At 41.3% G+C, this 24,567-nt stretch overlaps 1 protein-coding gene across 1 annotated transcript; it reads right to left on the bottom strand.

Moving 5' to 3' along the window:
* Positions 1–220: 220 nt before the first annotated feature.
* On the bottom strand, positions 221–24,216 carry ALKBH3 (alkB homolog 3, alpha-ketoglutarate dependent dioxygenase). The gene is made up of 9 exons (XM_054068849.1): positions 24,121–24,216; positions 21,276–21,388; positions 20,266–20,300; positions 18,238–18,285; positions 16,577–16,680; positions 14,456–14,544; positions 10,961–11,170; positions 4,821–4,919; positions 221–4,407 (listed from the first exon to the last, which is right to left on the bottom strand). The coding sequence occupies exons 1-9, from the start codon at positions 24,164–24,166 to the stop codon at positions 4,315–4,317; spliced, it is 837 nt and encodes a 278-aa protein (XP_053924824.1). The 5' UTR covers positions 24,167–24,216; the 3' UTR covers positions 221–4,314.
* Positions 24,217–24,567: the final 351 nt, after the last annotated feature.

Here is a 24,567-nt window from a genome sequence, read left to right as displayed (position 1 = left end):
AAAGTAAGTATTAAATGCTTTTTAGCTAAGTCAATAGTAGCAGGACTTGAGAAGGAGGTATCTGGAATTCGCAGCACTTGTCATACATCTTCTATCCCAAGCACCAGAACAACAGTCTTCTATACTCTGCCAATACTACGCTATGAAAATTACAGTTTCTTAACATCTTTCAGGCACCACTTCTCCCCACAAATAACTGTTGTAGCTATAAATTACTTTATGTAGTTATATGAAGGCCATCAGTCATGACAAGTGGAAAATATATAGCAAGAATTAATCTGACATGGGAGGAATAAAATTATCTACGGCCCTAAAGATAATCAAAGCTGAAAATCCTAAAGTTTTTTTTCCCCCCGTAAAAAATGAAAAGAAACAAATACAGCAGAAAAATTATGGACTTTTGCTATTGATTTCATATGGTGTGTGCTCAGATCGACTTGGTGTGGATCAGCAGCATGGCATTCTATCAGAGATTCTCTAACCTCATCAAGAGTTCGTGCTTGAATATTCAAGTATTCTGTGATTAAATGATTATTGCAAGTAACGTGGAGACAGTGATTCCTGACACCAGCATGGTTAATTAATAATGTTATATAGGTTATATAACACCTATATATTGTTTATATAGGTGTGAAGTAAATGAATGGTCACATCTGGAACCACATTGATGGAACCAGTCATTCTTTTTTCAGAACAGCTCCTGCATGTTCCTTCGGGGTGACAGGACACTGTCCATCCTTGAAAAAGACAGCTTCCATTCATCTCCTCCTTATCATCAAGACTGAGGGCCATTATATGTCAAGAAAGGTGATGGCTCTTTTGGAAAAGGGAATCTTAATGGGGGTAACTAGTAGAGTCCATCTGTTGAAAGCCACAGACAACAAACAGTTTTGAGGAATGCAATTTTTCAGCTTTTTTTTGGAAGACACACACATACTCTGCTGAAAAATAACATTTATGAATGAAGAAACAGGAAAGAAGTAATCCCAAAGTTTTTATCTTCTAAATAAAAAGCATCATCACACATGCAGCAGGGAGCATACAAGATGTAACAATATATATATGAATAAATGACAAAGGGAGCGAGAGGGGGAAAGTATAAGGTTAAGAGAGGCAGTTTGGGAAACGCAGAAAGAATACAGGGAATACGAAAAATACAATCCAGATGTTCTCTGTAGACAAAGCAGTTCTTAGTGCCTGCTCCACTACCTCATACAAATAGAGTACTCCATGCTTAGGTTAGCGAGCCTAGCACTCAGCAATCCCAGGCACCTCCCCACTCCCGAATCCTCTGTGTAGGTATAGACCTTTGTTTTCAGGAAAACAAATACATTTTACTTTAAATTCATGTAATGTATTCTGAGTTCAAACCTTTTTTCAAAAATTGTACTGTCAAAATAGTCCTGGGAAGGACTATATTCCAGCCTTATAACTGGAAAAAATATAGTTTGGGTAGTATTTTTAGAAATATTGTTTCCAAATCCATACAACTACGGAAGAGGTTTCTCCAGGTACGGGAAAGGTTTCTCCAGCTATTTGTAAGTTAAAGAATGGAACTTTACATCTTCACCACTAAATATGTTATCCTCTGCACTTGACTCCAACAGCAGAAGCAGCCGAATTGTAGCACTAGAAAGCTTCAAGTTGCCTTGTTCTCTAGTCAAAAATCTATAGGGGCCGCGAGAACACCACAGGGCTTAAGACTTCTCAATTCTCTCTTTTGTGCACATGCATTTTGAGAAATGTAAGAGTGCTTGAAGCATTCAGGAACAAATTTCTACCTACAGGAAAAATGTCCCTGCAGAAAGATCTCCTGATGTGGGCTGCAATCTCTGCTGTGAGCCATTTCCTGCCATCCTGGCAGGCAGGAGGTTGCAATCCGCCTGCCACCTGGCTAGGTGACTTTTTTGGGAGGAGGTGGGGGAGGAAGGAACGACCCACAAGGTCCCAGCTGAAAAAGAAACCTGACCTCTCTGCCAACTGTTCCCTTGCAGCTAGGGCACCCAGGAGGGGGGCAGGACACACACCTTCTCCCAGCTGTCAACTAGATTTGGATATAAGAAGCAGTACAGTTGACACGAGAGAGCAGAACATAGTAGGCACCAGCAATAAAAAGGTATTGCCCCAGGAGAGTTCTGTGGGAACAGCTTCACTGAATTCAAATGAATTGCAATTTCCATAAGCTGAGGTTTAGGGGTTTAAAATTTCCCCTTTAGTGTCCAACTCCTACTCTCTCTTGCAGCATGACTGCTCTTAACACAGTGTAAATAGATGTAGCTTGTGGGAACTGGTAAAGGCTAAAGTGTTGCCTTGTCAGAATACCCTGAGAAATCAGCACTGCCCCTTTGCAAAGGAAAACCACTCTGTCAAGACAGCCAAACCTATGCACAAATACAGAGATGTGCACAGAGCTCCAGATACCCAAAGAAAATAAACACGAAAGTAAGCATCTGCCTCCTTCAACGCTAATTCTCAAGAGCCCAGATCTTAGAGGCAGGGAATTAACATTAAATATAGTCCAAAAATAGACATACTTCTGTACAAACTGTGACGAAAGCGAAGACATTATTAGATAACAAAGTAAGTTTTCTAATAACATTCATTCATTTCAGAAGAATAAGCCATTTCAAAACCTGTGTAGTGCTTTACAGAGAGAAGCTGCTTCTAGAGTTGTTTGGTATACACATTATTCTGCCCAATTTCAGGACACAGGGACTGAAATGGCTCAACAGTCTGTCCTTTAGGTCATCAATAACATTAAAACATAGGCATAACTGAGTATTAATATTTTAACTTCATTACCCTCATAAAATAAGAATTTTAAACTACAGTAAATGCTGGCTATGAAGAGATAGACATTTTCTAAACACCAACTTATTCTTGCACTGAAGAGGGATGCTAGCTTGCTTAATGGTGTTAACACATTACAAGGCATAGAATGTTTACCCATGCTTAGATCTCCTTCAGGCAGAAAGTGAAGAGGTACCAAACCTGTTTTGATCCAGTATAAAGGATGTCATTTAGCTGCGGTGTGAACTTAACCACACAAACAGCATACCTGACATAACATCCAGACAGCACCGGTTCCTACCAACGGGCAAGATATAGCTAGGGAAGGCAAACTCTCTATCCACTCCAGCAAGTCCACCTAGAATCACATCTGAGCTGCTGACTGCTCCTCTGTAACAGCAGAGGCTCGAGAGAGAACACTCCACACAATATTCTTTAATGCAATATGCATTGACCTAGAAGCAGCAGCACCAGAGTGAGTGCTGCACTTGGTGCTACTACACTCTTCTTAGTGTAGCTTTGCAACTGTGATTATAAGATTTTGGGTCCAAATCATTGTACTAGCTTTTTTTGGGTATGAAATTTGGCAGCATAAGCCTAATTTTTAGAGATGTTGTCATTTCCCATCCCACTTGAAATCACTGGAAGCCACAACTTACGTGTGCTAAAAAGAAACACAAAAAAGAAACTAAGAATTTATTAGCAAGTTCTGAAAGTAATGTTTTTCATCTCTTTGTGTCTATTTTCCTACCTATGACACAGAGGTAATAGTTTTAGGGCAGCAGGAATGGAGGACTATTAATACTCAAGCAACGGGCAGCTTCAACCTGGCTGACAAGCGTCATGGCTAAGGTGTCTCTTCTGCTTGCCTTTGTCTTGTCTACATGGATACACAGTGATAAAGTCTGACTAGAGAGAGCATAGCAAAAAGGAGCCTTGACCCTGTTTTATTAGACAATAGTATAATTCAAGTAGTTATATAAATAATGAAACTGATTGCTTTATTGGAAAAGATTTTGCAATTTAGAAATAAAAAGCTATGCAGTACACCTTGGTGAAGTAATACTTAGAGATGATCATGAAGTACAGCTTTCTCATTTCTGTACATCCATACATAAAAGAATCCTGTCTTGTCATCACTTAGAACATAGATTGCTACTTGGGGGGAAGCGGAGACAAGAGAAAGTGCAAAACTAATGGCTCCCTGGACCTTTCTGCTCCAGCCAGTGCCTCTCAGATCTTTCATGTGCTTTGTGTTCTTTTAAGAAGGACTGTATTTTTTTCTTACAAACTTAAACCCTATGATTTAGTATCATCTCACAGCATATAATTTCTCAAAACAAAACAGCACTGTCCACATAACACACGCAGCTTCTGATTGTCAAAGATGTTCATGACATTGATTCTTTTTCCCATCAGAGATTTCACAGAGCTCTGTTCCCGTAAGGCTTCCTTTAAATCTGTAGCAACCTGAGGCTCTGGATCTGCTGTGGGTTTATATCCAACAATGCCCAAAGTGCCTCTTCACTTCCGAATTCCATCACGTTCTGGATAAATGATCCTAAAGGTCAAGTTTATCCGTGCATCTCTGGAATGATACTCTTTAGGCACTCGATGCTGTAAAGTGGTGGGGTGGGGGGTGGGAAAAAAAAAAAGCATAAGCTTGTAAATTTAAAATACAGGTATTCAAACAATGTCAAAAAACTTCCTTTACTGTGACTTTTTTTATTAATATTTCTAAACATTTAGGTAAGGCAAAAAAATTAATGTTCCGACTGCTCAGGGCCAATGAAAACAAAAGGTCTTTGCACATTGCTGGCACACCTGAGCTGATTCCTATGACATCACTTAGAACATCCATTGTTTCTGTGGGTGCTTTGAAATTTGGAGGCAGAGAGCGATATTAATGCACTGGGAATCAATTGTGTCACTGGAAGCAAAATGTTCTATACCATTATGGGAGTGCCTCATGCATATTTAGAAAACTGCTTTGCAAGTAAAGCACATGAATGGTGTCAAGGAGTTCTTACCTGCCAGTCCTCCTGGGTAGCTCCTTCCATCAGCAGCAAAGTCCCGTGATCAAGTGGGATTCTCAGTCTTTGCACATAAGTATAGTCTCCATTTTCTTCCTAAAAAGAATCATTAGACAATGAAGAATGCATTTCTTGGGGATATCTAAGGGGCCAAGGCTGTGCCAGTGTTTACTTAAGCTCACTAAACCTCTGGAATCAGAGAGTGCTGAGGGCACTCAGAATCACCTATAATAAGTATTCTTTGTAAGGACAATGCAAAACATATTTTTAAGATTCTAAAATTATTAGCCATTTATCTTGCTCTATTAAAGTAAGGTATGATGCCAAAAAAGTTCCCTTAAATGTCAGAGGAAATAAGGAAAAAATTTCAAAAATAGGTATTATACACATGACTGCTGATGAAAAGCAGAGAAATATCATTGCATGGCTGTTTTCTATTTCACAGGATTACATTATTTGACCTCATGGATGGAAAACAGTGGACTTATTTTTATCTCTTGTTTATCTTGATTAAAAAGGGATTCTTCTATAACAATTTTTTTAGGCAAAAACATCTTTTAGGCCTAGAAAAGTCAGCAAGATCAGTATGTGGAAGCACCAGTTACTTTCTGTTTTAAACTGGACATCTCTGAGCTTAGTTTTACTTAGAAAAAGATATTTTTATGTCAATTGGTTTAGCAGAGCCAGCCGATTAGAGTGGCTAAAACTTTTCTTATCCTTAATATTAACTATCCTAGCTAATAAGTGAGGAAAGCTCCACACAAGTTGATGGGAAGCTGTGCATATAAAATCTTTAAATATTCCTGGACTCCATCAAGGTTTTTTTCTTAAGATGGTATCAAAATCAAACGGTAAGAAAGAGAAAAGAACTAGTATAAAAATATATAAAACTATATAAATCACCTAAGTTTGTTTCTTATGTCTCAGGCAGGTTTATTTAGATAGTAGCAGGAATTAGGTTCTGGAAGTGTGGAAGTATCTTCTATTATAAAGAAAAGTAAATTAAAACATCCTGTAGAAGAACGTATAAATAATAACCATAGAATCAGAGAATGGTTTGGGTTGGAAAGGACCTTAAAGATCATCTAGTTCCAACCACCATGCCATGGGTAGGGACACCTTCCACTGGATCAGGTTGCTTAGACTCATCCAACCTGACCTGGAATGCCTCCAAGGATGGGACATCCATGACTTCTCTGGGCAACTTGTTCCAATGCCTCACCACCCTCACAGCAAAAAAATTCTTCCTAATATCTAATTTCTGCCCTCATTCAGCTTAAAACCATTACCTCTCATCCTATCATGCTACTCTCTGATAAAGAGCCCCTCCTCATCTTTCCTGTAAGCCTCCTTCACTAAGTACTGGAAGGCTGCTATAATGTCTCCCAGGAGCCTTCTCTTCTCTAAGCTAAACAAGCCCAACGGTCTCAGCATGTCCTCATATGGGAGGTGCTCCAGCCCTCTGATCATCTTCATGGGCCTAATAATAAAGTTATACAGGCAAATGAGCAAAATTATTTTCAAAGGCTTCATGCAGATTGATGGCTTCTAGTCTTCTGTGTTACATATTTACCTATTACCAAGAGAATTATCCTTACAAAATTTCTAATCTTGTGGTTTTCAGACTTTATTCTTGCTTCTACCCCTCTTCTCCATTTTACTCTTCTACCATCAGCTGTGGCAACAGCCTCTTTCATAACAAAGTGGTCTTGTCTATCAGTACGTCTGCATTTTAACCTGTTTAGTCTCACTATATCTGACAAAATCCTCACTGTGGCTCTTTTCTTTACAGAATCAGCAAGAATGAATATCAGTTACATTGCTCTTTCCTCTTGTAATCCATTTGCCCGCCTACATAGGACTATCTTTATACTCCCTTAGTCTTTCTGCAGGTGACCTAGTAGACGGCAAGTGAGGTAGCTCTAAAGCACTCACTTCTTCCTCTCTGCTTGTCTGTAACTGCTTAAGTTGTGCCAGTACTGGTTGACAACACCTCCTCCTCTGCAGCCACTGCTGTCTCTAAGTCTCCTTCATGCCAATCTGAAAGTTCAACGCTCATCATCCTGATCCAAGTCTCTGTTTCTACTGTGCTCCACGTAGTCCCGCATTTGTCTTCAATTAGGCCTCTTAGGACACAAAGGGTTATTTTTCTGCTTTTTTCAAAAGTACTGGGAGATTTTTAACTTCTGCTAGAACAGCTACTCAAGGACAGTCCAAAAAGACTGTTCTGTATTTCACTTGAAGGACACACCCACCTGAAGGCTGATAGAGAACACCAGCGACATCCTGCTATTATCTACCACACACACACACACACACACACACACACACACACGAAGCTCCCTCCCTTCCCAGCACCAATCAGTTTCCTTGGTTACAGATGGAAGAAGAGCAATCTGAGAGCTTGCTTTCTAACTCCTTCCATGCTTCACATGGCTGTTTGTTGGACAAGTACACCCAAATGATCCTTATGGCACCCAGACCTCTGCTATAGAGCATCTCCCAGTGGGACGTGGGAGAATAGTGGAACATTAAATATGACCCTTCACCCTTGAAATAACATTTCACTCTCAGCTTCCACAAAGATGTAATCAGACAGCCTGGTATTGCCTCACTGGGTTGAGCAGTGATAAGCAACAGTATAAATGGTAGCACGACTGTCTCAGAAAGACTCATCTAACACAGTGAAATCAGTTCCTCTGGAGGAGGACAATTAAGTCATGTACAAGTGGAAGAGGGCCCTTGAGGCTGCATGGAGAACAGGAGGAGGTCACAGTGGTGCAGTGGTGACAGTTATGCGGTGGACAAAGCACAAGAGGACCTGCTGACTAAACTAATAGATTTTGTGTGCCACTTGTGCATGAATCACAGCTCTAAAGCAAAAAAATTATCTCTTGGTTTCAGCGTAGGCAGGAGGTATAATGATGAGGGGGAAACAAGGAGGCAACAAAAAGTTTCAGTAACTTAATGGAACTAGAAGCAGAAAATAAAATAAACCAGATCACTTCCCTGTAGACTTTGAACTACCAAGTAGGCACCCAAAAATTCTAGAAACCATTAAAAGCAATGGCTCTGTAGGAAGAACACGCAAGGAACAGGAAGAGAGACAAGGAGGAGTGTCACTCTCTATGTCAATGACCAGCTGGAGCGCATGGAGCTCCACCTAGGGATGGAGGAGGAGCCCATGGGTCAGGATTAAAGGGAGGGAAGGGACAGGTGACATTTAGTGGGGGTGTGCTACAGGCCACGGGACCAGGAAAAGCAAGTGGATGAGGCCCTCTATAGACAGACAGGCACAGCCTCATGTTCGCAAGCCCTGGTCCTAGTGGTGTACTTCAATCACCCCAATACCTCTTGTGGAGGGACAACACAGCAGGATACAAGCAATCCAGGAGGTTCCTGTGATGCGTTGATGATAACTTCCTTCTCCAAGTCACAGAAGGGCTAACGAGGAGAGGTGATATGCTGGACCTTGATCTTGCCAACAAGGAAGGGCTGGTGGGGAATGTGAAACTCAAGGGAAGCCTTGGCTGCAGTGATCATGAAACAGTGGAGTTCAAGATCCTTAGGACAGCAAGGAAGGCACACATAGCAAGCTCACTACCCTAGACTTCAGGAGAGCAGACTTTGGCCTCTTCAGGGATCTCCTTGGTAGGGTATCATGCAATAAAGCCCTGGAGGGGAGAGGGGCCCAGGAAACCTTATTAATATTCAAGGACCACCTCCTCCAAGCTCAGCAGTGATGCCTCCCAGCAAAGAGGAAGTCAGGCAAAAACACCAGGAGGCCTGCATGGATGAACAAGGAACTCCTGGACAAACTTAAACACAAAAAGAAAGCCTGCAGAGAGTAGAAGCAAGGGCAGGTAGTCTGGGAGGAACACAGAGAAACTGTCTGAGCAGCCAGGAATCAAGTTAGAAAAGCTAAAGCCCTGACAGAATTAAATCCGGCCAAGGACGTCAAGAATAACAAGAAAATCTTCTATAGGGACATCTGTGATAAAAGAAAGACTAGGGAGAATGTGGCTCAATGTCCAAGCAGAGACTGGTGATGAGTGGTGTTCTGCAAATGTCACTACTGGGAGCAGTGGTGGTTAATGTCTTTGTTGCAGATGTGGACAGTGGGATTGATGGCATCCTCTTTTCTTGTCAATGAAGACTAACTCTGGAAAACCTGATGTACTGCTACGGCAGATTACTAACCAGGGAGAGCCTGAATGCCAGTAATGACTGTTAATCTGAATCCCTTTTCCCTAGACTACATTTCTCTTCCTGTAACTTGCTTTTCAATAAAGTAATGATCAAACTTCAAGTATCTACAATCAGCTCTGACTTTCTCTTAATGAAAGAGAGAAAGCTACTTTAGAATAGAGTATGAAAATTACTTCTTTGGTGGTACAGCCTGAAAGGTTGTAATTTCCATCAGAGTCTCTTTTAATTCCCACTTGGCAAAGCATCTAGTGTCATAGGATGCTCTCAGAAAATTGCAGGCTTTAGGAATGTGCAAAGAATACGTAATGTGTGCCATATAATTATTAAGTATGACTTCCCCTAGGCAAAGGATGCAGTTTATAGCAACTTGTTCAAAGCTCACTCTGCACAAAGGGATCATAACTTAGAAACAGGTATGTCACACCTGCAAAAGGAATACACTTCACAGGTAACAAGATTCAGCTAGCCAAAGTACCAGGTTAGAGGTACTGAAGAAAAAAAATGAGAAGAGCTTGAGGGATACATCTACAGAAAATCATCCATTTCAGGAAGAAAAGGGAAGAAATCATGCAGTACAGATAAAGAAGGTGGTCAATTATAAATGGCACAGATGGAATTTTCTCTGTTGTTCATACTAGGTGTCTCTTCAGAAAACAGAAAAAGGAGACATCGTGCTCAAGAACTGGGATTGATTTTTAAGAGGGAAACTGTAAAGTTTATACTGAAATCTAAGTGGCTTTGATTCTCATCCATGAAAGGGGAACATATGCACTTCTAGAAATTATTCCAAGCACCACTTACAGTTTCCCACAGAAATGAACTTTCCAGCTGACATTTTATTATCATCACAACATCAAAGATACTCATGCTATGTCCACTGATATAATGCACTGGTTATGTGATCTCACACTCAGGGACCAGGATTAACATCACTTCAAACAGCAAAGAATTCACAAAGTAGAGAACTGATGAAAAATTCAAATTATTTTTTTTCTGCTTCAAATCCTGACTTTTGCTGCTCACGACAAGGTGACCCAACGTGACTGTTGAAGGGCAGACTTCAGTACAACAGCATACAGTTTTCTATTAGGTTGACAATCACCATTTTGCTTTCTCTATTACTTATTCAGAATAAAAAGCAACATAAGCAGACAGCAAACTTCTTCCCAAAGTTCTCAAAGACTACACATGCAGAAAAGACATTTAAAGCAGGATACCCTGAAATGAGGCCTGTATTCTCAACACAGGAATGTGTAATTCCTCTACTTGGATAATGCAAATTGCAAACTTTAAGTTGGCTTGTAAACACAGCATTCACAAGCACAGCATTTTATTAGAAAGAGTATTCACCTCTGAATCACCAATTAATTTCCAAAAGGATGTTCCACATATGCTCCTTATCAAAGTAAAGATCTGTTTAGTCTGTGAAGAATGATGTGATGGTTTGGTAGTTTATAGAGAAGAAATCAGCTCCTTCCCTCTCTTCACTGTCCCTCAATCTGAACACACGCAAGTCAAAATGCAAACACTGAGAGGATTTTTACTTACAAGAGCAGTCAGAGCTACTCTTAAACCCACATACATTACACAATACATAATTTTTGCCTGAGTTTAAGAAAATGGTATCAGCTCCTTGGTTCATTTACACAGTGCAAGTGCCCTTCTACCACTACTGATTTCATTTTAAGTAACGGGGAAGGCTCATATTTGGGTGGTGTGACAGATTAGAGTGGTTCCATTCCCATTCTCAAGATGTTGTCTTCCACGTGACAGATTTCTTGATCTCTAATTTATTCCACAGAACTTTACGAGCTGTGCTTTCATTAGCTACTATTAAATGCTTTTAGCAATTAAGTTCTCTAAACAGAGGGAAAATACTAAACATATCATTAACTACAGAACTCTCTCAATGTGATACAAATACTTACAGGGGAGGGTTTCTTCCTCATCTCAAAGGTCCGGGTAGCACCAAAGCTGAGCGAGGCAATGACAGGATTTTTTCCCAGTGATGGTTCATCGTCACTGTGCCAGTCTACACTATCCTTCTCATTTCGGTAGAGGTTGCAAAGAAGAGAGTTGAAGGTATAGCCAGTGAACTCTTCAATGCGCTTCTTTAGCATAGTCAGCAAAGGATGCCACTGTAATCAGCACAGCAGGAGTAGGGTAAAACCAATGAAAGCAGGCCAGCAGCAAACAACATCAAGACACAAGGGGAAAGGTAGTACGAAATAAAATATATACTGCGCTGAAATCACAATAAATTTGAAGTCAAACAAATGTCTTGAGACAATTCTAAATACAATTTAGTAAAGCTGAGGAACAGGCTTTCTGAAAAATATGCATATGTTACCTATCACTCTATACGAAACCATCTCCTAAAACCTCCAAAGCCAGTTTGCCTTTCATACTAATGTAGCCAGCCAATGCAATTATCTGAAAGGTGAGAATGTAGGCAGAGTGAAATTTGCTTCAACTCACCATGGATAAACATTGGGAGTTCTTAAATAAGACAATAAGTCTGCAACTTCTCCCATGCATACCTGTTTTTTTTTAACCTCCTAGCCAAGCTAGAGGAGTTTAACACAGGGCTCTGATAATATCTGAGTTACTTGGCCTTTCTGATGGGCATAATGCATCCACAAAATTGCAGTCACTGACTAGATGACACACTCTCAATTGCCTGCAGCTGTTGACACAGAACAAGAGACAATGGTTGGCTCAGTACTGTCACGACGTGGCCCTCTGCCCCTGCTCTGTTAGCACAGCTTGTTGAGCCCAACTAATCACCTCTTGGGACCTTGACAATGTAACTTCTCAGTGGATCGCAAAAAGTGTCACGGGACCTGAATTTAATCCTTCCCTTTGCTAACACCTTGCTGAGCCCATAGCCCACCACAGCTCTGCACATTCCATTACAACTCAGTCCAGTGAATCATTATCTAACGTTATGAATTTGCATCATGACTTTCATATGTCAGAGAGCTTTTAAGTATTATATAACTTTTAAAAAAAAAGTCAAAGCAACATAAGCCAGAATTCTTGCCTATTACATAAGCAGAAATACAAATCAAGAGAGGATAAACTGATTCCAGACCTTCCAGTGTATCACTGACAGAAAGAAGAACAGACAGCAGGAATTAGTTCTTAATATCCACATGTAATAATCAAGTCAGAACCAGCTTCTTTTCATGTTTATCCAAGGGGTTTTTAACCTATTAGCTACACTGCAGGAGCCCCGACATACCATCCTTCTCTAATCCCTAACACATTACTTCTAGCTAAGTCACCCCTTCAATGACTAAGCTTCATGTGAATAATTAATTATACATAAACATAGCTTGCAGCTATAGGACATGTAGGGAAATCGGTAATACCACCTAGAAAAAGCTATAGCTTGTAATTAGGCTGCCTGAATATACAGTTACGTACAGACCATGCAATGCAATGACAGAAGACTCCAACAAGAACTACTGAAAGCATTTTTCAGTCACCAGCTAGGACTGGATTCCTTCAACTCCTATCACAAAAATATTTATTATTAAAAAATGTTACAATAAGGTCAATTTTACAATTCAGTGGAAGCTGCAGTACAAACCTGCAGCAGTGGAAGTAATACTGTTGAAGCGTTACTGTGTCACCAACTTCATCACTGTTTACAAAGAAACATTTTTCTAATACCAAAATTAATTTAGGCATTGGATTATACTATCGGTGTTGCAATCCTGCCCAATCTTAACAAACAAAAAAAGGAGCGGCACAAAGCTAATTACTCCTGCAGATCAGGCGTTCAAGGCAGGTAACTGGGTTTGGCCAAGCTGGGCACTAAATTACATTTTACGCAGGATATTTTTGGGATATAAACCCTATTCTACAAGTAAAGACTGTGCTTTTTACACCATCCACTGCTGCTTCTGGACTGTGGGAACTCCCACGTAAAAAGTCTGAGTGTCCAGGTGCCCACATATCTGCCTATTGGCACTTCCCAGTCAGTGGCAGGGATGGCTTCCAGCAATGCAAGTTTGCCAGTGCATCTCACATTCTGCTAGAGTTTCTTCCTCTGAGTGAAAAAGAGAATTATTCAGGGATAAAAGACTGGATCCACATGCATGATTGATTTAGGCCTTGTACCTCTTGGAGAAAAATAAACCAGTGGCCCAATGACTGCTAACTCTGAACTTCATGCAGACTGAACTGAAACTGTCAATTCAGGGTATATAGGCTCTATCCAACCTCTGAGAAGTAATGGCTTCCCAAGCAGGCCATTCTGAACTGGTTTTAGATCATTAGTGTACAGCAGAACTATTTTGGAGGGGCACTTCCAATCCCTAAAGCCATTCAGCTTCTAGAAAAGTCCATTCAAAATAGTATAGCACAAATGAGTAAAAAAACAAATGCCTATTTTTCCATCATAAATTCCACAGGTTATGGAATTTTTGAACTATGGTACTTCTGAGACTACAAAACCTTCACAACTCATCTTGTTAAATAACGCCTTTCCACTTTTCCCGGACTGAACTTTGCTACGAGGTAACCCTGTTTGGCAGCAGTGCGGGGACTTGGGACACTTCTCTCTCATGCTGTCCAGCCTTCAACAGTCACACAATTTACGGTTCAGAACATTGCAGCCTACTGCCATGGAAATTTCAAACAAAGCAATAACAAGAGACAGGCTGATGGGACAACAGGCTGGCAGCCAGAGAGAGAGAGAGAAAGAGGGAACATGGACAAAATATCGAGTCACTCAGGAGGTTTTTAACCTTTCCAAAATAGCATAGGATATTGCATCATACAATCTGGAGGTGCTGAGCAGGCAGGCTGCGTATGTGAATTTCATAGTATTTGCATAGGAATCAACAATATGCCTGAATTCTTATTTAAGCAGGATTGATTCCAGGTGTTTCTGAAAGTAACTACTTCAGTAATTGATATTACTATATCTTTACAACAAAAATCTCAGTATGACTGAGTACAATCTCCAATATAAAGATGCACAGAGTAAGTCACAATGAACAATTTAGCTTTTTGTCCAAAGCTACAGTAACCCAAAACCAGAACGTTAAACACTGGAGTTTCCTTTTGCCAAAATCTACCCACTAAATCATGTTCCTCTCAGTCAATCCACTCATAACGTTTGTTTTATGAAACACTACACTAGAATAAGTTGCTGAGCACAAACAAGATCACAGAATCATAGAATCACCAGGTTGGCAAAGACCTCCCAGATCATTGAGTCCAACCATTCCTATCTGCCACCAAACCATGTCCCTGAGCACCTTGTCTACCTGTCTTTTAAATACCTGCAGAGATGTTGAAACATATTCTAGATTTAAAAAAAAAAAAGAGGATAGAGGGAATTTCTGTGTTTCAGTCCTGCAAAGAATGTCTTTGTACATGATAAAAGAAAACTGCAAACATATACATACATTTGGGTTTGGCTGCATTGTTATCCTGGAGTATGTGTAAGGAAGCTCCCCATACCAGGAGGTAAGCCTTGGTTCCTCAAAAGATACTTCTAGAAAAAAGAAAACCACAAAGACTTTTTCAGCCTTATCAAAGGGCTTGAAAATGGAAAGATGATGCAATTCTGCCAAGACACTTGATCAAAAAGGGACTGTCCACTCACCTGAAGTTAAAAAGCAGCCCCTTAAAATCCTCAGCCTTACACAATGAACTCAAGTGAAGGAATTACATTATTCAAAAGCATGCCTGACTCTGCAAGAGGAATTACCTTGCCAGAATCTTGGAACAACATCAATTTTCTCATTCCTATTCCAGACAGGTCACACAAGTCAAAGATAGCAAAATGAAACTGAAATTCTATTTATAATTCTGGTATATATGTATTCTCCTTGTTCCAGTGACCAATATATTGGCAAAAGTTGGAACACATATTCGCAGGAAAGGATGAAGTGGAAAGGACTGCAGTGTTAATGGGACATTACAGAAGCAGAATGTAGCAAAGCTGGACAACTAATGTATTGTCGGATACATGTGTGCTCCCTGATGTAGTATAAACATCAAGTTAAAAGTACTTCCAGCTTCTGAAAAAACTATCTTGGTAACAATTTCTCATGCTTGACAGGTAACATTCTCCATTACACTGTATTGCAAGCTGATAAACACAGATGTTGAAGATGTTTTCCAGCCCTGTCCAGTAACTATTCTGATGCATTATCTTATATCCGTTCCTGACTGAACAGAATATTTAGCTAGAACAGGTGCCCCTTAGTGAACAAATCCAGAATAGCAGTTTCCTCACTTACTGCATACTGAAACTAATAAGCAAAGACAAGGGAAAAGAAACATGCTCTCCTGGGATTTTAAGTGAGAGGCAAAAAATATTCCTGGTGACAGAAACCTCAAAGAACACCAATTTTTGTAGCATCGCTGGGAGACAGTATGAAGAGACGGAATGCAGAATTAACCCAAAAAAAGGAGTGCGAAAAAGAACTGGGGATGACAGAGGAGGCAGTAAAATTCAAATAAGGGGAATTTTAATCTGGAGCAATTTCATTGAATTGCCAATAGGAGCATGGTGACAGAGATTGAAAAACAAGCAGCAGTTCTCTTCATATACACATGGAAAGCCTGAAAAGAAATATGTGAAGGAGTGGTGTAAAAATCAACTTCTTTATTTGTATTTGTCTGCATGTCTTAAACATCCATCTGGGTGCAAGATTATGTGTGCCTGGGGTTTTGTGCAGTTTGGCGCAGGACCAGGCACTGCCCTCCACTCCTCTGCCTGCGGCTGGGCCGCTGCTGTTCACTACGCTGCCTGTACTGCTGTGGCTGAGGGATTTGTGTATCCTGAAGAGGCAGGAGTGCCCCTGATTGCACATGCACGCCAAAAGGGTTCAAGGGGTCATTATTCTGGCGAGGGTCCTTTGAACTACCAGTGACCCAAGGAGCACTCAGCCCTAACTTGAGAACTTTCACAAAGTAACTTTTGCACATGCCCCAGTTGGAGAACTCTCCAAGCAGAGATACAGCACAGGTGCAGTGAGATCCCTTCTCATATGCTAATAGGGGACAGAGCTCTTCTATATATAAGCTATGCCAAGAAGCACGTATGCATGCCCTCTGCCCCACAGACCACGTTTTCCTGCTGAAAGCTCCACTGGATGTCATCAGGCAACTATTTTTGTGTTATACTCCCTTTGTTCCCCTACTATTTTTAGTTTTTGTGTCCTTATCCTCTCATTAAATCTACCTCGCTTTTTTCTTAGCACTTCTGGGTGAATTTGGCTGTATCCAAATCCGTGTTGTAAACTGACTGGACTCAAAGAAAAGAGCTATGACTTTGGCTGTGTTCAAAGTAAATAATAGAATTTTGAGTAGACCCTTGGAGTGACTGCTGTCACTTTGGACTGCCATGTAAACATTCAAAATAATCCTATCCCTCCAGTCCTGCCAAGTAGGTCTATTGGAGCCAGGCCAGAAGAAGCGGTAATAAGTAAAATTAAAAACAATGATAAACAATCAATGGATTTTGGCATAGAAATTATCTGGGAATGACCTGAAAAGTGGGTCTACACACCCCTTACCCTGTCTGATGTGAGTTCGCTGACCCCAGGGTATGTCTTGGAGGAGTTGTTCAAGCATCCAGTCTGCTTGTTCTGAGTCAATAAAGCCAGGAATCAAATGAATCCTAAGGAAGAAGAGAAAGAAAAAATTGAAGTATTATAGATTTATACACATGCTTTGATAAAATATTCTAATTTCCAGGACTTCTAAAGAAGATAAGAATAGCTGTAATGAATCAGACCAAAAGTCTAAGCCAATTATCCTATTTCTGTCCAAAGCCAAAAGCAGGTGTGAAGGAAAGAACAACAGGCAACAGGAGATGAATATTCCCCTCACCAAACACATTTAACTGCTTTTTAAAACCTATAAAAACATATGACACCAACTTCAAGTCCCACTATCAGCCACATAATGTGTAAAAAATGGCACCCTTCTGCTTATTATTAACATCCTATTTGATAATCAGATAGCCCTGGTTATGGTACTACAATCAACATAGGTAAATAATTGCCCTTTATTCATGATCTCCATGCTACTCAGAATTTGCTAAGCCCTTTATCACTACTGTTATCCTATCCTCTGTTTTCCAAGCAGAAGAACCCTAGAGTATTTAACCTCTCCTATTATTATATTTTCATCTGTACAATTTTTAATTTGACAGTAATAACAACATTCAAAGATTCTGGCCACTGTGGTGGGGTGCAAAGTAGGAACGCTGTTCAAAAGAGGTTACTCTCACGAGAATTCAATGTTCCAAAGATGTCACAATACGAATATATAGCAAAGGTACTAAGACAGCTCCAAATTCCAATTTTACAGAATTGTATATATTCCAGCAACATATTATGAAAACAAACTCCAGAAAATGCCAGAATAACCCAGCTGGCTGCGTATCTTTTCTCTTTCCAGCTGGTCAAAGCTTTTACTTTTCAAATCAGTATAAAACTTTATTTGCACTTTTTGAAGAAACCAAGATGAAAGCTTTGAAGTAAATGCACAAAAAGTTCCTATATCCTTGCTATTTTTTCCACTATTAATAAAATCCACCAAATTCAGAAGAAAAGGATTAATAGCGATATTGTAGCTAAGTCAGCAAGGTAAACCAAAATGCATTTCAGTTAGCAGGAATCACAGAACAAGCAGGTTTTGTTTTGAAGTGTCCCGGACCTGAAATAATTAAGGCATAGCACGTAAGCAAAAGGGACGACCCTAAAGTTACCAAATCTGCCTAAAGTTAAAAGTTTTTTTTTAGATTAATTTAAACCAACTCCAATTTAAAGCTAAAGGTTTTTGGTAGTGCTTAGCTATACAATGAAGACATCATGCACTTGCTAACACAGACATACTGATCCAAATTTCAAGCAGCAACTTACTTTGGATCATTAAACAAATGGAGATTACCCCTTCTCATTACTCCAGACAAGAACACTAGATGCATTAAGCACTAGATGTGAAGAGGCTCATTTTTCTTCTTTTCAGTGCTGCTTGGAACTGTCTAAGTCTCTGCTACCTGACACTCAAACACTTCCAAAAGTACTATAAACAGAAGATACACAGGAAGGACAACAGGCACCTGATATAGTCAAAACACTCTGCAAAGTCCAGACCTCAGAAAGTTGATTAGTGCTGTGTTGTTCTGCAACAGCAAATTGCAAGTTTCAGAAACATGCAATTCACTTACCTAGAAGTGCCAGTGGGTTCTTTGCTGAGCTCATACACACCAGGCTTGCTGATGAGATAAGAAAGGAAAGAGCCATCAGATGGACAAACAACAAGAAACTACAAGAAACAACAAGAAACAACAAGGACTATAGAGAGTATTCTTTTAAAATGAAAAGTAAAAAAGCTTTGCACTACCAAGGGAAGCAGCAATGTTCTGGAGACAGAGAACACGATAAGGCTGGAAGCGGTGTTGCAGAGCAAATGAGTTTGTGTGTACTTCCTGCCTCTCGCTCTCGATTCACCAAAGGCTCAATATAGAGTTTGAAGGCTCTAGAGATAGGTAAACAAGGGATGCCACGGGGAATCTAGATGAGACAACCACACAAGACTGCACCCTGGCTCTTACATTTGCATTTATAGGTATACAAAGAATATGAGTGTAACTGAAAATGCAAAATCCAGTCTTCAGTCAGGTGACTGATACCACCATTCTGCTAATAGCAATGACATGGTGAAAACAAGTTACAGGTAGTACATAAGCAGTATTTTAACTATTGCAGCTGGTACAGAGAGTTCTTCCCTGTTAAACATTGCATTGCCATTAGGCATTATTTACTCTTGTATGAACTGCTTGCTTCATCTATTTTCTCATTTTCTTCTAAGTTAACTCCAAACTTTACACTGTTCTTTTTGCCTAGAACATTGCAGGAGTTAACCACTCCCCAGTACTACTTCCTCCTCAAAAGAGTTCACTAGCTCACAAAATGATCATACGCTGTGCTTTGTGCTGTGCTGTATTTAAGAAAGTTAAATAAACAGAAACCTCTGATCTCTTCCATTACTGCACAAGCAGAACACAAACCATACTATATTACCTACAGATTGTTGTTGTGATGAGAATAGCATCTCAGTTCTGTTTCTCCTGTATTTTTTATTTGATTTGTAAATAAGTGTAACAAATGAAAGGTCAGTGAACCTTTAGAACACTTTGGGTGCACTGAATTTATATGATACTTAGATACTATGTTATCCTAGATGCTATGTTATTACTACTAATCAATACCTAAAACAAAACCTAAAACAATACCTAAAGAACATATGGCTGTACCATTCATACTGAGATGGAAAGTTAAAACATAAGCAAATGTGTTACAATCTGTAAATGCTTCTGGGAAATTCCGTAACTCTTTCCAGCAATATTTCTCATTACTTTTGACAGAAACACCTCTTACAAGGTAGTTCTACTTAATGAACTGCTGTCTACCACTCTAGCAGTGAGGGGATCGCTGAACATCTCTACTGAATTATGCCTGCTCTGCACAAATACCCACCTGGCATCAAATCTGAAGTTGTGACAGTAAACTAACCTCAGATCCCTCATAGTAAAAACAAGGTACAGCAAGTCAAAAGCTGAATCTGTAATTTCCGTTTTAGTAACCACTTAGTAAGAAAATTCTACCAAGATGACCAAACTGAAGAAAATTTAATTTTCAAGATCTGTAACTTCACCATACACTACCATATCTTCTCACATTTCATGCCAAGGTTATACTGAAAAGATCCCCATTTCCACACAAAGAGCAAGTGGCCTAGGCTGTATGAATATCTAGGTTCAGTATGACACTTATTAGCAGCTACTTTTCTAAATCTTCTAAGGAAGCACTGCTTGAGTTGCCATACCAACTATATTTGTGGATAATGGTAAGTAATTTCCAACACAGTTGACACAGGGACTGCTGTAGGAAACACACATTGCTAATGAAACAAGATGTATTTGCAGTTCTTTGATGCAGAATGTCCAGTTGTTAGTTCCTCCTGTCTTACAGAGCTGCACCAAAGCTACAAAAAGTCATTAACATAGACTTGGACTCTCCCGATTTTAAATTCAGTTCAGGATAAAAGGACTGAAAGTCTACATTTTGCACTGAAATTTCTTCCAAAGGCATGGCAATTGTAAATGAGTAAGGAACTGTTTTTCAGCAAATACTCACTGACCAACAAGACAGAAAAACTGCATGAAGAACAGTTAATTCAGCAGTATACTCACTCTATCACATCTGCCTCAGGAACTTTGCGTTCCACCTGGAAGGTAATAAGATAATACATGGTGAATATTAAACATTGAAGTAACTGACATGCCTTAGTCAAACAGAACTTACTGCTATCTCTAGTGACTTGATATAGCTGCATACTGATACGTCGGTGAGAAAAACATACCTCTGGAGAATTAGTAAGCAGAACAACCCATCCACTTTCCCCATGTCTCAGAAACTCTCAAATACAGCCACCACTGCAGACGGTTCTTAACCATCAACTGCCCCCTAAAGGACATAAATTCTGGTCCAGCCTGGATTATCATTCTGATTGTCTCAGGGATTTATGCTTCTCTTCTCTGAGCTTAGTGAAGTGCTGAGATGCAAGGGGGTACTGAGTTGAGCGAGTGAAAGGGTCAAAATATAGTACTGTATAGCTACTGGGTCTCCGCCACAGAGAAAACAGAATCTTCCCAGACCATCTTCAATCCTTCCAAGCCAAGACAACAGTCTTTCAAACACTTCTGGCTTAGAAAGAAGTGTTCAGTACTTTTTCTCCCCAATCAAGGAACTGCCCTCCCACTGCACAGAACAAAACATCCTTCATCTGCTGACAGGATATAAAGCAAAGTCTACAAAACAAACCCCATGCTCCTCCCTTTATTTGTCTTAACAAGTAAGACAGATACTCCACCTGAGGGAGAAAACAGAGCTCAAATCATGCTTCAGACATTGCATTATTCTGAATATTTAGGAGGACATATTCTCTTGGCTCTTCGAAAAAAAAAAAGTAGTTACAAATGGGTATATAATAAAAGTCTGAGGCTCAACAGAGGGACCACAACTTTCTGTTTGCCATACATGCAGCAGAGTTGCAAGCTCTGCTTGGTAAAAGCACAAAGCTCACCTCAGCTGAGTTTTTAATTAGTTTTTAAACATGAGACTATAATCGCAAACCTGATAATTTTTATCATTTGAAGTTTAATAAAAGATGAGATTCTGCTAGTTATCATGTAATCTTTACCTCTGTTGGCTTTTCAAAGACAAATTGCTTTTGAGTGTGAGGCTGATCTTTCCTCATCCATACGGGTCTGGTGCCTGCAGGGGCAAGGCTGCTTCCCACAGGTGCCTGAGGTGCTAAAGCAAAGAAAGCGAAAAAAAAAGGTCACATGAAATAAAATTTCGACATACAAAAAATAATTTGGAAGAACTTATGGAATCACTTTTTGAAGCATTCTCCTCCACTTGGCAGAGACTCCAGGGAACAACCAAACCTACATTACACAAGAGTTTAAACTAGAATTGTCCATGAAGTAACCATCTTCCTCTTGGTGTGCTCAGTGTAGGTGACTACAAGGAAACTGGATTTGTTTTTTAATATATATGTTATTCATAAACAAACAACAATGAAAACATACTTCTATCAGAAAGAATAACATCTAAAAACTTTCAGTTCTACCACAAACACCTATCCCATGCCAGCAGAAATTTTCCCAAGCAGCTAAACTGCTTCCCCTCTGCAATTTTTTTGTTGTAGGAAACAAACGTTTCTTTGAGAAAAATACTCATATTAAAACAAGATTTTGAAACTAGGGAGAAAGTACGGAAGAGCAACTGAGGCATGCCACTTCACATATTTAACTTACATGTGAAGAAAGGCTTAAAGACGGGCCCCAAATATAAAAAAGTGAAAGTCTTCAGTCTAGGTAATTTAAAAGATCATAAAACCATAGAACCATAGAATAGTTTGGGTGGGAAGGGACCTGAAAGATCATCCAGTTCCACCCCTCCTGCCATGGGCAGGGACATCTCCCACCGGATCAGGCTGCCCAAGGCCCCATCCAACCTGGCCTTGAACACCTCCAGGGATGGAGGTGCTCTCTCAGCCTGTCCTTGTATGGGAGGTGCTCCAGCCCTCTGATCATCTTTGTAGCCCTCCTCTGGACCCATTCCAACAGCTCCATATCCTTACGTTGAGGATTCCAGAAGTGGACGCACTACTCCAGATGGGGTCTCACAAGAGAGGAATAGAGGGGCAGAATTCCGTCCCTCGCCCTGCTGGCCACACTTCTTTTGATGCGGCCCAGGATACGGTTGGCCTTCTGGGCTGCAAGCACACATTGCTGGCTTATGCTGAGGTTCTCACCGACCAGCAACCCCAAGTCCTTCCCTGCAGGGCTGCTCTCAAGCACATCATCCCCATCCTGTCTTGAAGCCACAGATTGCCCCGACCCACGTGTAGGACCTTGCACTTGGCCTTGTTGAAGGTTCGCAGAGGCCCACTTCTCCAGTCTGTCCAGTCTCCTCTGGATGACATCCTGTCCTTCTGGTGTGCCAACCGCACCACTCAGCTTGCTGTCATCTGCAAACTTGCTGAGGGTGCACTCAATCTCGCTGTCTGTATCATTACTGAAGATATTAAACAGCACTGGTCCCAGTACAGACCCCTGAGGGACACTACTCATCACGGATCTCCAGTTGGACATCAAGCCTTTGACCACTACTCTCTGAATACAACCATCCAACCAGTTTCTTATCCACAGAACAGTCCACCCACCAAATCCAAGTCTTTCCAATTTACAGAGAAGGATGTTGTGGGAGACCGTGTCAAAGGCCTTACAGAAGTCCACGGAGATCATATCTGTTGGTTTTCCCGTGTCCACTGCTGTGGTTACACCATCACAGAAATCCACTATGCTGATCATACAGGATTCGTCCCTGGTGAAGCCATGCTGGCTGCCAGATCAGAAAAGTAACAGACAAAATGAAACGTTCCTGTGCCAGAGAATTCACAGGCCACTCACTCAGGTCAAACGAGCTGGCTCATTTTTTTGGGGATTACAAACCCGTCAGCTGCCCAAGGTGCTCAGCCTGCAGGGACACGGCGGTTTTTGATGGATGCTATGCTGGGCAAGGGCAAGAGGTTATCCCAACCCCACTCACAAACCAGACCGATCCCAGCAAGCCTTGACCAAGAACATCATCCATAAAACTTTGAACACTCAAGAAATGAGTTCAAGTGCAAAGCAAGTGGGGAAGGGCGTGTGAGGGTGATAAAGAGTATTAAAATGCATTAGAAGCTCAAAATGTACAGATTTGACAGTTTGATCCACCTTCATGCTTTGTTTGTATAAACAGGTCTAATTTGACACACATTTATATTAGTATGATCTTTTATTTTTCACTATCAAATTTTCGGCATCAAATAAAACCATGCTTTCCTGAATCAAACCACTGAACCCTTCACAGATTACTATTTATTGGCTTGCATAGCCAGCAGGTCAAGGGAGGTAATTCTGCCCCTCTATTCCTCTCTTGACAGACCCCACCTGGAGCATTGTGTCCACTTCTGGAATCTTCAACATAAGAAGGATATGGAGCTGTTGGAACAGGTCCAGAGGAGGGCTACAAAGATGATCCGAGGGCTGGAGGACCTCCCATACGAGGACAGGCTGAGAGAGTTGGGCCTGTTCAGCCTGAAGAAGGCTCCAAGGAGAACTTAGAGCGACCTTCCAGTACCCGAAGGGGCTACAGTAAAGCTGGGGAGGGGCTGTTCACAACGGCTTGTAGTGATAGGACTGGGGGCAATGGGTATAAACTGGAGAGGGGCAGATTTAGACTAAACATGAGGAATTTCTTCACTCTGAGAGTGGTGAAGCACTGGAGAGGTGTACTGGACCAGGGAAGCTGTGGCTGCCCCATCCCTGGAGGTGTTCAAGGCCAGGTTGGGGGTCTAATGGGACACAGAGCGGCGCTAACCCTGGCCCACACTCTGTATTTCACAGCGAAAAGCCGACCGCGCGCCGAGTTCTGTGACCAAGAAGGAACCCTCCGCCGCGCCGCCTGCGCCGCCCCCAACCCCCCCGTACCTGCCCAGCCGCCCTGCACGCGCGCGCGCCGCCGGCGCTCCGCCATGGCCACTGCGGGGCGGAGCCTCTCTGCTGGCCCGCGACAGCGAGGGGAGGGGAGGGAGGGCGCGTCCCACCCCGACCCTGCTCCGACAGCGGCAGGCGTGGTCCTCGATGCCTGCAGCAGCGGCACTAACTCATCCGGTTTTCCATAGCGGAGAAGGACTCGGGGGTCCTGGTGGATGAGAAGCTCGACATGAGCTGGCAATGTGCGCTCGCAGCCCAGAAGGCCAACCGTATCTTGGGCTGCGTGGCCAGCAGGTCGAGGGACGGGATACTGCCCCTCTGTTCCTCTCTTGGGAGACATCATCTGGAATACTGTGTCCACTTCTGGAATCCTCAACATAAGAAGGACATGGAACTGTTGGAACGGGTCCAGAGGAGGGCTACAAAGATGATCAGAGGGCT

The sequence above is a fragment of the Cuculus canorus genome, chromosome 5 (genome assembly GCF_017976375.1).
Source record: "Cuculus canorus isolate bCucCan1 chromosome 5, bCucCan1.pri, whole genome shotgun sequence".
Classification (NCBI taxonomy): domain Eukaryota; kingdom Metazoa; phylum Chordata; class Aves; order Cuculiformes; family Cuculidae; genus Cuculus; species Cuculus canorus.
This window is presented reverse-complemented; position numbering and strand designations above follow the sequence as displayed.

Coding starts and splice junctions, on each gene's coding strand:
- ALKBH3 (XM_054068849.1), bottom strand. CDS start 24,166: ATGGCGGAGCGCCGGCGGCGCGCGCGCGTGCAGGGCGGCTGGGCAG. Junction 20,301..21,275: donor TCTTTGAAAAGCCAACAGAG/GTAAAGATTACA, acceptor ATTACCTTCCAG/GTGGAACGCAAAGTTCCTGA. Junction 14,545..16,576: donor GCGAACTCACATCAGACAGG/GTAAGGGGTGTG, acceptor TCTTTTTTCTAG/AAGTATCTTTTGAGGAACCA.